At 26.9% G+C, this 13,462-nt stretch overlaps 2 protein-coding genes across 3 annotated transcripts in view; both read left to right on the plus strand.

Annotated features, from left to right (window-relative positions):
• Positions 1 to 13,462, plus strand: part of Coprox (oxygen-dependent coproporphyrinogen-III oxidase) — a 59,777-nt gene that overhangs the window by 29,965 nt on the left and 16,350 nt on the right. For both annotated transcript variants that reach the window (XM_067269830.1, XM_067269831.1), the window contains 3 exons: positions 457 to 575; positions 3,442 to 3,508; positions 12,427 to 12,664. In XM_067269830.1, the coding sequence (XP_067125931.1) occupies positions 457 to 575; positions 3,442 to 3,508; positions 12,427 to 12,664 (424 nt within the window). The remainder of the gene's footprint in view (positions 1 to 456; positions 576 to 3,441; positions 3,509 to 12,426; positions 12,665 to 13,462) is intronic.
• On the plus strand, positions 8,411 to 9,140 carry LOC136974851 (polyubiquitin-like). The gene is given in 3 exon segments (XM_067269832.1): positions 8,411 to 8,676; positions 8,679 to 8,866; positions 8,868 to 9,140. Coding segments are annotated over 3 exon segments (459 nt in total). The 5' UTR covers positions 8,411 to 8,573; the 3' UTR covers positions 9,036 to 9,140.

Raw genomic sequence — 13,462 nt, forward strand, 5'->3', positions numbered from 1 at the left:
AAATAATTTATTTCAATTTTTTGAATTACTTAAAATAATGAATATTTAAAAACTTTAAAACACACAAACATGCTCTTACATACAGATCTAAACACATGACATCACTTGGATTAGTTGTAGTGAAAGATAATTTATATGTACTAATACCTTGTATTAATTAAAAAGTTCATAATTATAAAAAGAAAATGCTCAGCTGCAATTATATTGTGATATGACAGAGTCATGTGCTATTCCTAATAATATAATAGTATTCTGATTGAAGAAGTAATGTAAAATATATGTTTTGCTTCAGGCTAGTGTATTTAAATTCAAAAATTATGTTTACAATACTAAATTTGAATAACTTATAAAACAATTTTTTTTAAACAATGCATTGTAGAATAAATGTGTTTATTGTATAATACATAAAATTTGGTAAAAAATTTTAATTGCATTTTCTGTGACTCAAAAAAATAGGGAGGAGGTGGTATAACTTGTATTCTTCAAGATGGTGAAATATTTGAAAAAGCAGGTGTTAACATTTCTGTGGTACATGGATTATTACCAATTGGTGCAATACAACAAATGAGAGCAAGGTAATTTTAAAATATTTTATTTTGTGCCAAATAGTAAGTGCATTATTTTGTCTGCCAAATAATAAGCATACTTACTTTTAAAAATGTTAATGCATGCTGAAGTTTTAGACTTCATATAATGATATTTAAAGAAATTAAATGAATATGTTTTAATTAGAATAAATGTGTAAAAACCCTGGCTGAAAAAGATAATCACATGATAAACCAAAAGGATGATTGAAAAAGACAGGCGATAAAACAAAATCATGTGATACATTATGTGCCAGATGATTTTTTCCTACATGCCACTTTGGGCATGCATGCCCTAGGTTCACCACTCATGATATATACTGTATTACTTCAAATAAAAGCTGCCCTTGAATTTAAGCCACAGTAGTTTAAAAATGTAAAAAATTATAAATAAAAATGATTTTATATATATGATTTATATTAATTTCAGCTGTGTCAATTACAAAGTATCTTCCTTTTTTAGGCCCTGATAATGATTTTTGTCTTTTTTACACTGAAATAACTTTTTATTAAATTTTCTTTAGTAGCTGTATTTTATGTTTATCAGGTGGTAGTCTCTTTAATCCGAATAACGGTAGACTGTCTCACAGCTAAACAGGTTTAATAACTCCTTTATTGGTTTTTTAACATATACATTTCGGATCAGTGTTATAAGTCCTGATCTCTCCTTGGTGCTACAAAAAACAAAGGTTTTTTATTAACATAAGTGACGCGAGTAAGACACAATAAAACTTTTAAAAAACCTTTCCTAGTACCTTTAAGTTCTTTATATACTCCCCAACACCCATACAGCACTCTCCGAGTTCTGTTTACATATCCGTTTGACAATATTGTTTAATTCCGTTTCACCAGTGTACCGACAGTAATGCTACAAGTAATTATACAGTTTTTTTTTAAAAACTAGTTTAAAAAATCCCATATATTTTATACAAAGTTTCTTATAAAAATATGTACTTACTGGCTTTCTTTAAAAGTATTCCAAACTTTTTCAAAATAGTTCTATAAACACACTTTTAAAATAATTCAACAAACTCTGCATTTTACAATTCTTGAACGTTTTCCACAGTACAGTAACACTTTCATAAAACTGTATTGTGTTACTGTACTGTGGAAAACGTTCAAAAATTGTAAAACGCAGAGTTTGTTGAATTATTTTAAAAGTGTGTTTATAGAACTATTTTGAAAAAGTTTGGAATACTTTTAAAGAAAGCCAGTAAGTACATATTTTTATAAGAAACTTTGTATAAAATATATGGGATTTTTTAAACTAGTTTTTAAAAAAAAACTGTATAATTACTTGTAGCATTACTGTCGGTACACTGGTGAAACGGAATTAAACAATATTGTCAAACGGATATGTAAACAGAACTCGGAGAGTGCTGTATGGGTGTTGGGGAGTATATAAAGAACTTAAAGGTACTAGGAAAGGTTTTTTAAAAGTTTTATTGTGTCTTACTCGCGTCACTTATGTTAATAAAAAACCTTTGTTTTTTGTAGCACCGAGGAGAGATCAGGACTTATAACACTGATCCGAAATGTATATGTTAAAAAACCAATAAAGGAGTTATTAAACCTGTTTAGCTGTGAGACAGTCTACCGTTATTCGGATTAAAGAGACTACCACCTGATAGAAATAACTTTTCCTTCAAACTTCATCCATTGAAATAACTGCTCTCCAATAACACACTGTTCTTGTCAACTGTAAATCTTTTACTGACTGTGCAATTTCCAATTTATTTGTTGCACAATATAACTTTCTTTTGAATTCAGCATCATATGTAAACCATTTTTCTATTATTAGTGGATATAGATAATAAAATGATTTAAAATTCGATTCTACACAGCTGCTATAAAACAGCAACTGGATTAAATCAGAAAAGTGGAAATGGGGAACCACTGAATAAACTGCTATCAATGATTGTAATACTAGGTGTATGCTTAGAGCATAAAGCAAAGACCCAATTGTTGGGGAGTGGCAGATTGGCAGAAATAAGAAGTTAAAATATTTGCTTTGAATTTAAGCTGCACTCTAATTTTATGTCTTAAAAATTGGAATAAAAAGTATGGTATTGAAGTAATAAGGTATTATCAAATTTATTTTGTTTTATTTTATAAAGACTATTGTGAGTGTAATTCTAAAATTATAGTGAATTGTATGTTATGTTTAATGCAGTTTGATATTTGCCATTCAAAAAATGTATATATATACGTGCAGACTTTTGTGGTTTAAGTGTGACAGATATGATTTAAATATAAATATGAATTAGAAGAATTAAAATTTACAATGCTCTTTTGTAGATTTTCATATAAACTTCAACTTTTTAAATAAATTTATTTTATTAAGAATATTTTATTAAGTCATAGGAATATAAAATGTTATGATAAATGCAATTATTATACCATAAAATAAAAAAATAATTTTTGTTTACAGTTAATAAACTAGATTTTAATCTTATTTTAATTATATATTTAAATTTACATATTCAGAATTATATGTTTATGTTAAAAGTTTCTATAATTTAGTAATGTGATAAATTATAAGTATTCATAAATTATAACATCTGCTATAACAAATTTGTATTTCAAACTGTACAATAGATTTTGATTATTTTCTAAAAATTTTTAAGTTTTGTTTAATATGTAGATATTTTATTATTTTAATCTTATAATGGTAAGACAATGGGTACATCATTAAGCATGTTGATTTAAAGTAATGTATATTTTTTTATTATAAATTTTAAAAGATAATATATGAATACTTTATTCTGCAATATATGAACTTTTTCTTATCTGATTTATAATATATAACATTACAATTTTATCAAATATAAATACAAGCCCAAATTTATAATTATAGAGGTAAAAATTTAAAAGAAGGACCTCTACCATTTTTTGCAGCAGGAGTTAGTTCTGTTATTCATCCAGTAAGTTTTGATTATTATTATTTTTTTATAATAAATAATTGTTAAAATAGATTACATTTTAGTTTTTAATACAAAAATATTTTTATTTCTTAACATTTTGTATATTTTATGACAAAAGTGGTTAAATGTTATTACTAATTTAACATAATTTATTTCTATTTTTATTCAGCATATAATATAACATTATGAAATAAATATAAACCTTTTATAAGAATTTATAATCATACTTTTACACATTAAATAAATATTAATTAAAAAGAAATATATTACAACTTCAAAAATTTATTTACAAAGTTTAAAAGAATAATTTCAGTGTATTTATATGACTATTTTTAATTTGAATAATTTCAATGTATGACTATTTTTCTTCAGTGTAATTATACACTGAAGAAAAATAGTCATATCTTTAATTCTAGATTCATAAATCTGGAAAAAACATTTTTTATATGTATGTCTTTATTTGATGATGATTAAGAAATGTTTGGTATGAAAGATTCATTTGAAAGAAATACTGAAGGTTTTTAGAAATACGTCATCTGTAAGATTTTAATATAATCATTTTCATTGTTATATAATCTTTTGTCGCAAAGTAGTTTCTTATAATGAGTTTCCATTAAAGTCTTATAAATAAACACATTTGTGCGTGAAAGCAAAATTTGAATCTGTAATCTGGCAAATAATAAATAGTTTCTTAACAAAATTCTTAGTTAGATGAAATAGTTTGCTATTAATTATTTGATTTGAAATTTGTCAATGAAAATATAAATTATACTAAGAAAAATTGCTTACAAGATTTGCACATTATTCCTTGTTCTAAATGTATAAGTTACGTACGAATTTGAAAAATTTTCTTAAAATTAAAAAAAATAATTTTTAAAAATTAATAATGAAAAATTAATAATGTAAATATAGAGGAGCTTTTTCATTATTTCATATGATCAAATTTCGTATCTCTCTCCAGCATAATCTAGTCATCCTATCTATATTCTTCCAAAAACTTCTATTTGGGAAAAACACTTATTTTCTTATCACCCAATGATTTTAAGTAAAATGTTAGGTTGCTTTTATGGAGAGTTCAAAGTCAAGATGGAAAGAGGGGTGAAAGGAGATATAAGGGTGTCACAGACATCGAGGTAAACACCTTTATAATTGAACATGTTTATTTAGGAAAAGTTGGTTTACAGGTTTTCTATAAAAAATGCTTCTTTTTGAATGATATTTGAAAGAAAAATCCAAAGATGATAAATGTATCATCTTTGGATTTTTCTTTCAAATATCATTCAAAAAGAAGCATTTTTTGAATTCATTATTGATGAAAGCATTATTGATGATATTCCCTCAATGAGTTGTTGGACTCAAGACATCATCATCAGCAATTTTGGCGATGGAACTAGTGAATGTTGATTGGAGATGGAGACAGTGGCTGGATGGCTGTGGGAATCCAAGCACAAAAAGAACTTTTGGGAGCAGAATTCCTTGAAGTTAGGAGAAGAAAATTCGTAAAGAATGTTATGAAGTTCCTTTTATAATTTTGTCTTGTTTCTGACAATAGAAGAATGGATCTTTGGACAGAATCACAACAAAGAACTTTTGGTAGAAAAGCTCCATGTGACCTTGAAAACTGGGCTTTTATTAACACCTTTGATTGTTCATTCTGATTGGTCTTGATTTTCCATCTACACTTTCTGATTGGTATTTGATTTGATTTGATGTTAAAGATAAGAAGGGCTATCCGTTATAACACAGACTTAACCCTGTAGGAAACGGAAAAAAGAAATTAGGAAAGTAAGAAGTTAGGTAGAAGAGGAAACACAGGGAGATAGGAAAGTGTGAAAAGAAGCTACCGGGAGCCCCCCACGAGACAAATGAGAACATTATGTACAGTGTTGCTGAGCATGCTATGGGGCACTTCCCCGTCCACATATCGGTTTTGCAGTCTTAACTCTTAATGAATACAATTAGTTCCAAGTGAAAATTGAAACTAACTCATATTATGAGAGAGGTCAACTTTGACATTAATACAACACCAAATTTGATCGCAACTAATGATGGCTGATCTTAAGACTTTAATTGTTTATTCGTTCATTTGTTTAAAATGTTTATCTCCTTTTTCACCCTATTCAAACCATTTTAAATCAAATTTTATTGAGGGGTTCAGACCCTGTCCAGAGCTTCACATATAACAAAATGAAAGTAATTGATTAGATTATGTATTGATATAAAAAGAAAAAATGAAGTGAGAGAAATGGATATGGCATAAACAAAGCAAAATATAAGTTAGCAGATATTAATTTATTTAATAGGAATGGAACAAAAATCAATAAAACAATAAATAAGCAGAAAACAAGTAAAATGAAATTAATAAAGTAAATATGTAATTACAAAAAAAAACAGCAATAATTTACTCCCAATCGAACATTTTCTACCATTTTAAATGGTCATCATCAGGTTTGATTCCAAAAAATTTGAAAATTACATCTTAAAGTTATGCACATGCCCGATGTAATTTTCAAATTTTTTGGAATTGAACCTGTTGATGACCATTTAAAACGGTAGAAAATATTCATTTGGGAGTGAACTATTGCTTTTTTTTTTTTTTTTTTTTTTTTTTTTTTGGTAATTATGTATTTACTTTATTATATTTTACACTAGTAGTATTGTGATGATTACAGTTTCATTAATTAAAAAACAATCACTAATTAAAGATCTATAATGTAGAAATAAATTTCACTAAACTGTACAACTGCATTTGAAGGGATAGAACTGCCAGAGAGAATGAAGACACTGTGAATGAAATGAAGAAAATGGAACCAATGAGCAATCTAATCACCTCATGTGGGATTTCTGATCATACTTGTGATGAAAATATTTTGTTTCAAAAATATTGATTGGTGTTTGAAATCAATTATTTTGTAAATAGGAATGAGAGATAAAAGAATACAGCTCATTGCTTGAATTTTTGTAGATAAATACTTATAAATAGAGACTGTACTGTACTACAAGTTACTTCAAATTGTATTCTTGTTCCACAAGAAATTGTCTTTTTGCTATGATATTGTAATCAATTCTCATCATTAATATTATATTCACACTAAAGTTTTATGGCACCTTGATACATAACTGTTTTATCTGAGTGAATTTATATATTGATAAATTTATCAGTATTGTAAAAAGTTGAAAATATGAAATTTAATAATAAAATGTTTATATAATTTCTGAAATTATAAAATGAAATTTGTAACAATTCTTCTCAAATGTTTTCGAGAATCAGAAATTGAAATCATTACTTTGAATTCATTCTTTTGTTTGATTCATCATCTAATTATATATATGTTACAGTAAAAACCCATTTTTAGTGGAAATGCGTTTTAACTAGTTGAAACTAGTTTTTACTGGATGTCATTGTTATAACCCGTTTTGTCTAGTTAAAACTAGAATTTACTGCTGTACATGTTTTGATTTTAGATAAAACTAAAATCAAACATTAACTTTTTAACTTTTAACATTAGTTAAAACTAATTTTAGCTACATAAATATGTTTGGGGGAAATAAATAAAGTGATGATTGGGATTAAAACATTTGTATTATTTAATACGATATTTATTGAAAATATTGGTCACACATCTGTGTTATTAACATTAATTAACCCTTTGTCCCTGAAGGCACCGATCGATCGGTACCCTGGCTTTTTAAGCAAAACTTCGAGGGTACCGATTCATCGTTACTTTGGTAAATATCGATTTTTGTAAAATTTATTAACAACAGATATAATCTCGTTCGATATGAAGTGAATAAAGTATAATAATTCATTATATTAGTTGATAGCAGTATAAAATTTTGATTTCAAACAAATGTTTGATATAATGTGCGATAATTTCACAACGAATAAACATACATGCATAAGTGTTATATCGAATTGTACAAAACAATATTCTACGTCTTTCTGGCTCAGTGCCAGCAAACAACTATGTAACTAGACAATGTTAATTTTCACAAAATGTTACAAATTATCAAGTTTATGTGTCAGTTCTGATATATATTATTTTTTTTCTTATAAATTTTTCTAATAAAATGCATTGAAAAATATCGTATTTAAAACTAAAGATATTAATAAATGTAAGTGATTTTTTCATATAGATATAATGATAATTTGATTTTTGGTGAACTTTTAAAATAATATCGCCTGACTGACCTATATTGCCTTAGGAGGGATCGCAAAATAAATGTAAACAAGATGTCGGGGGAAAAGGGTTAAAGCGATACGAAATTCATCATACACTATAGGAACGTGTTAGCTGAATGACCTTGGTCGAAACAGTTTTTACGAAGCCATTTTGTTAAAACCCGTTTTGTCTAGTTAAAACACATTTTCACTAAAAATAGGTTTTTACTGTAACATATATATATATATATATATATAGAGGCTTTGTATGAGATGGAGCCCAACCTTATTTTTATTTTTTTGTATTATTTTTTTTACTTTCAATTTTGGGGATATTTAGGGGAAATATTCCATACACCTGTCAAATTAAACTAAAATTTGACTTGCTCAAAACCTGTTTGACAAGACACCATCATATGGAGTGTATTATTGGATTGGGAGAATTTTGCATGATGCATTATTTGGTTTTCTTTAATTAAAGTATGACAATTGATTAATTGAATAGAAATAATTTATAGAAAATGATGGCACAAAAAATTAATTATTGTTAAAAACATAAATGAGCACAAGCAACCCAAAACTATTGTGATGTCACTGCTGATTGTAAATAGACAAACAAATGGATTGGTAAAATGAAGTAAAGCTTCTAATCAGTGATTAAGATGAAGATTTTGTAATTGCAACTTGAATAGTAAAGATCATTTTTAAGCTATCTATTTCTTGGTATTAGATTTTGAAAGCATAGAGAATGTAAAAGCCAGGATTCAGGACAAAGAAGGAATCCCACCAGATCAACAGCGTCTGATCTTTGCCGACAAGCAGCTAGAAGATGGCTGAACCCTGTTGGATTATAACATTCAGAAAGAATTGACCCTCCATCTTGTTCTCAAGCCCCATGGTGGAATGCAGATATTTGTCAAAACCCTGACTGGCAAAACTATTACTTTAGAAGTTGAGCCCAGTGACACAATTGAAAATGTTAAGGCTAAAATTCAGGACAAAGAAGGCATCCCCCTGATCAACAACGTTTAATCTTTGTGGGAAAACAACTGGAAGACGGACGCACCCTATCCAATTACAACATCCAGAAAGAATCCACGCTTCACCTTGTTCTCAGATTGCGTGGTGGTATGCAAATATTCATCAAAACGCTCACTGGAAAGACTATAACACTGGAAGTAGAGCCCAGTGACACATATAGAAAACATAAAAGCTAAAATTCAGGACAAAGAAGGCATTCCTCCTGACCAACAGAGGCTGATCTTTGCAGGGAAGCAGTTGGAAGACGGTCGTACTCTTTCCGACTACAATATCCAGAAAGAGTTGACTCTGCACTTAGTTCTCAGACTGAGAGGAGGAAATTAATTTCTTTTGCATTTTTTTTTTTTTTCTAAACATTTTCTTCCCCCAAAATAAAACTATTAAAATTCCTAAAATGTTTTGAACTGTGCAGTTTGTTCTTAACACTTATTCTTGGTTTGTTGTAATTGTTAATAAATTTGTGGATTTTTCAGTAGCCATCTCAGTTTTTTTATTTTTATTTATTTATTAACAAATGTAATTTAGATTTTTTTCAGTTTGATAACAAACTAATCAGTGTTGGTTTCCAAAAAAGTAGAAAAGTTCAGATCTGACAGTTTAGTGATCATGGACTGTGAATTTGATGTATTTACTGGCATCACATCCTTTTTTCCAAGCCGTCTGGTCTTTAATGACAGTTTTCCATCGGAGATATTCTTTATCTAAAGAATCTAGCCCAGATATTCCTCTTTCTGTTTCTTGAATTGACGTTTCCCAAGATTTTGAATTTTCAGGGACAAAGTTTGGTCCCCATTTTACATCTTAGAGTTTTTATCTACTAGAAACAAGTCCTGGTAAATCTTGGGAAACGTCAATTCAAGAAATAGAAAGAGGAATATCTGGGCTAGATTCTTTAGAAAAAGAATATCTCTGATGGAAAACTGTCATTAAAGACCAGACGGCTTGGAAAAAAGGATGTGATGCCAGTAAATACATCAAACTTACTAAAGGTTGGCTTAGAAAAAACGATATGGACTGTGAAGTCATTTACCATTAGATTGTATTGTATTCAAGTAATTTTGTGGTTGTCTTTTTTTTGTGATCTCACAGATTCTTATATAAATTGTGAAAGTCAAGCTTATTTAGAATAAAATGATATAGTTAGCAAAAGAATGAAGAAGAATTAAAGAATTCTTTATAAAACAATAATGTTAGTAGCCTTAATCTTACATCTACTATAATAGTGAGTATTTATATATATTATTCAAAGGCTGTTACATTTACAGATTATTTACACATGTAAATTCTTATCAATAACATATTCAAGACCTAACACTAATAAATATGCTTTTAAAGTACAGAAAACTTTAGTTGTGTTTGTGTGTAATATATTATTTCATACTGTCTGTATAATGTGATTATATGATTTGATTATATATTGTTATATATATATGTGATACTATATGATGAAATATATATGATTTAATGTATTAGAATTTATAACACAAGTGAAAGATTTTGCAATTCAGAATAAAGTTTTTAAAATCTTTTTATATTATCTTATTATTCTAAATAACAAACAAACAAAATACAAATACTTATCAAAATAGAAAAATCCAATGTTGTTATGTTGTGAGTCCTTTTGAATAAAGATTTATATATATATATATATATATATATATATATATATATTCCATTTATGCAGTTTATATTTACTTTAACTTTTTAAATATGGTTGAAAAATTTTTAAATTTTGAATAATCAACTGGAATAAATGGAAATAAGTGATAGTTAGTTCAAAAGTTGCACTTTTTTTGTTATCTTACATAGATATTTAAAAAAGAAATTTTAGTTAAAACTCAATAAGAGAAAAATACTGTATTTGAGAATAACATATCTATATTTTAAACTATTTTCCATGGCTCTATTTATGTAGTTTTCATTTAAGTGCTATTTTGTGGAACCAATTACATGAATGGAGGGATTACTGTATTTAATAGTGATTATTATGCAGTGGTGTGCTGTCCATGGAAGCTATGGAAGCACCACTTCCATTGTATTTTCTAAAATATAAATATATATTGTGTGATTATTTTCATATTTTAACATACATTGAATTAATTAAAATTAATATTTTATTTAACTGCATTATGTATTTTATTACAAATTTCTATACATGCAAAAAACAATGATAAGATTGCTATTGTATATTTGAATATAAATTTGTATATGCATATTCCCAATGGAAGCGCTGTATTGTCAAATATGGGACAGCTTCCATGACGAAAATATCTGAATTGTGTAAAGCAGCCAGATTACGGGCATGCACTTTACAGAGCACCAACCTCTGGTGGTTTATCTCATGGATGCTACACACCAAAATATCTTATAACACTTCAAATGATTCTATTTGTTGGCCACTCATAAGGAGCTATTTGACTAAGTGGATTGTTTTAAGATTTAAAAAGTAAAGAAGATTTTATGTTATTTTTTATGTATCTTTCTTTACAAAACTATATTTAATTAAAATTTTCTTTTAATTATAATTATATTGACAGATTTTCAGACATAAAATCTGTACAATTTTTATCACTTTTATATGTTAATAATTTTAAATATTATGAAAAACAATTTTCCAAAGCAAGTTTTAATTCTTTATGGAGAATTTTTTGATTTATCTAAATTACGTAATGGGTTGCAATATTCATGTCCAGACTATATTGGCAAGTCACTCTTAGACATAAAAAATATTATAATTAATGATGATCTGAACAAAGATGTATTAAAAGAATTATATGATTTAATATCATTACTTTTTATGGTACCATCTACAAGTGCATCTGTTGAGCGCAGTTTTTCAACCATGAAGCGAATTGATACATTTTGCAAGAAACACTAAGTCAGAAGAAAGATTGTTGTCATTAGTGTAGCTTTCAATAGAAAAAGAACTTTGAAATACTTTGATGGAATCAACAACAAGCAATTTTTATGATAAAGTAATTAACAACTTTGTGGGGAAAAAAATTGCCAAATAGAGTTAGTTTATAAAATATAATAAATTTAAGTTTTTATATCTTTGTTTCATGTCAATATATCTATCTTAGAATTAAAATAAATAAACTGTTTATTTTTGTCATTTCCAGTATTTGTTTAATGGAAATTTTTATGGAAACACAGCTTCCCTATCATCAAATGTCACAGCACACCACTGTTATTATGTTTACACACACACACACATATATATATATTAGAAAGTTTTATGTAATGTTAAATTATGTAGAATCTTTCAAAGTGCGAAGGATATGAAAATCAGAACTTTCAAATTCACCAACTATTATAGTTTATAGAGTAAAATTAAAAATTTGCTTAAAACTGACAATCATTTTCTTAAAATAATAAATTAGTAAAATACTTAATCTTAATACTTTCACTTTTTATTCAAATAAGTATCTTCACAAATACAAACTTTATTACATAATCAAGAGGAAAAAAGTGCAAATGGAGAATCATTGGTCAAATACCATTTCTTAGATTACCCAAAATAATTTTAAAAATTCATTCAAATTCAGTTTAAATTTTAAAATAAAGAAAAATAAAACAATCTATATGTACTATACAGGTCAACAATGCATTCAAGTAAGAAATATGTTTTAAACAAATGACATTTCTACTATTTAAGTGTGATGATAATTTCTTATTAAATCATTTTTTAAAAAATTATTTTTATTACTTATAGAGAAATCCAAATGTTCCAACGATACATTTTAACTATCGCTATTTTGAAGTTGAAAATAATGATGGTACTTCTCAATGGTGGTTTGGAGGTGGAACAGATATGACTCCTTATATTTTGGATGAAGATGATGCAAAACATTTTCATAAAACATTGAAATCTGCCTGTGATAAACATAATTCCTCATATTATGGGAAGTTTAAGAAGTGGTGTGATGATTATTTCTTCATAAAACATAGAAGTATATAAAATAATAATTTTGTATATTTATTTTACATATAGTTATATTGCTTTATAAAGTATTTTTTGTTGTATTTAATATGCTGTAAACTATGGATTTGTTTCTGTGCTAAGTAAATTATCTGATAGAAAATTAGTTAATACATTTACATAGGATTTTTGGAGTTTTCCAATTAAAAGTACATAATTTTGAAATTAAATTGAAGACACAGTCTGTTGAAAAGGAATCGCCATTTATTCACTTTCAGTGTTCTGGAATATAAACTTTTGTGGGCTACTTGGACCATCCAAGCTTTCATTGTGGGCTACTTGGCCATCAAAATTAAAACTTTCCTTAAAAACAAAGAAAAAAATCCTATTAAAAAACAAAAGTTTAAAAATCAAAACTATCAATGTCACAGACTTCTTTCCTTCCATCCTTATCATTTGAGATGGAAGGAAAGACAGTAGAGTTTTTTTATCTACTAGAAACAAGTCCTGGTAAATATAGATTTTCAGCTACTCTCTCGTGATGAATCTTTGCAGAAGCAGTAGCCTATAATGAAAGGTTGATCATCAAAAGTTTGTATTCCAGAACATTGAAAGTGAATAAATGATGATTCCTTTTCAACAGACTGCTTTCAATTTGATTTCAAACCTAATTGCTATCTAACGAAGTTCAACAAATTAATTGACAAACAAAGTACATAATTATTATATTTTTTAAAATTATTCATGTAGTAAAGTAATTTGCATCTAATCAGTTAAATTTAAATTCAGAAAAAAAATCAATGCTAACATTTATTATTATTGTTGTTAA

The sequence above is a fragment of the Centruroides vittatus genome, unplaced genomic scaffold (genome assembly GCF_030686945.1).
Source record: "Centruroides vittatus isolate TY-2023 unplaced genomic scaffold, ASM3068694v2 contig_357, whole genome shotgun sequence".
Lineage (NCBI taxonomy): Eukaryota > Metazoa > Arthropoda > Arachnida > Scorpiones > Buthidae > Centruroides > Centruroides vittatus.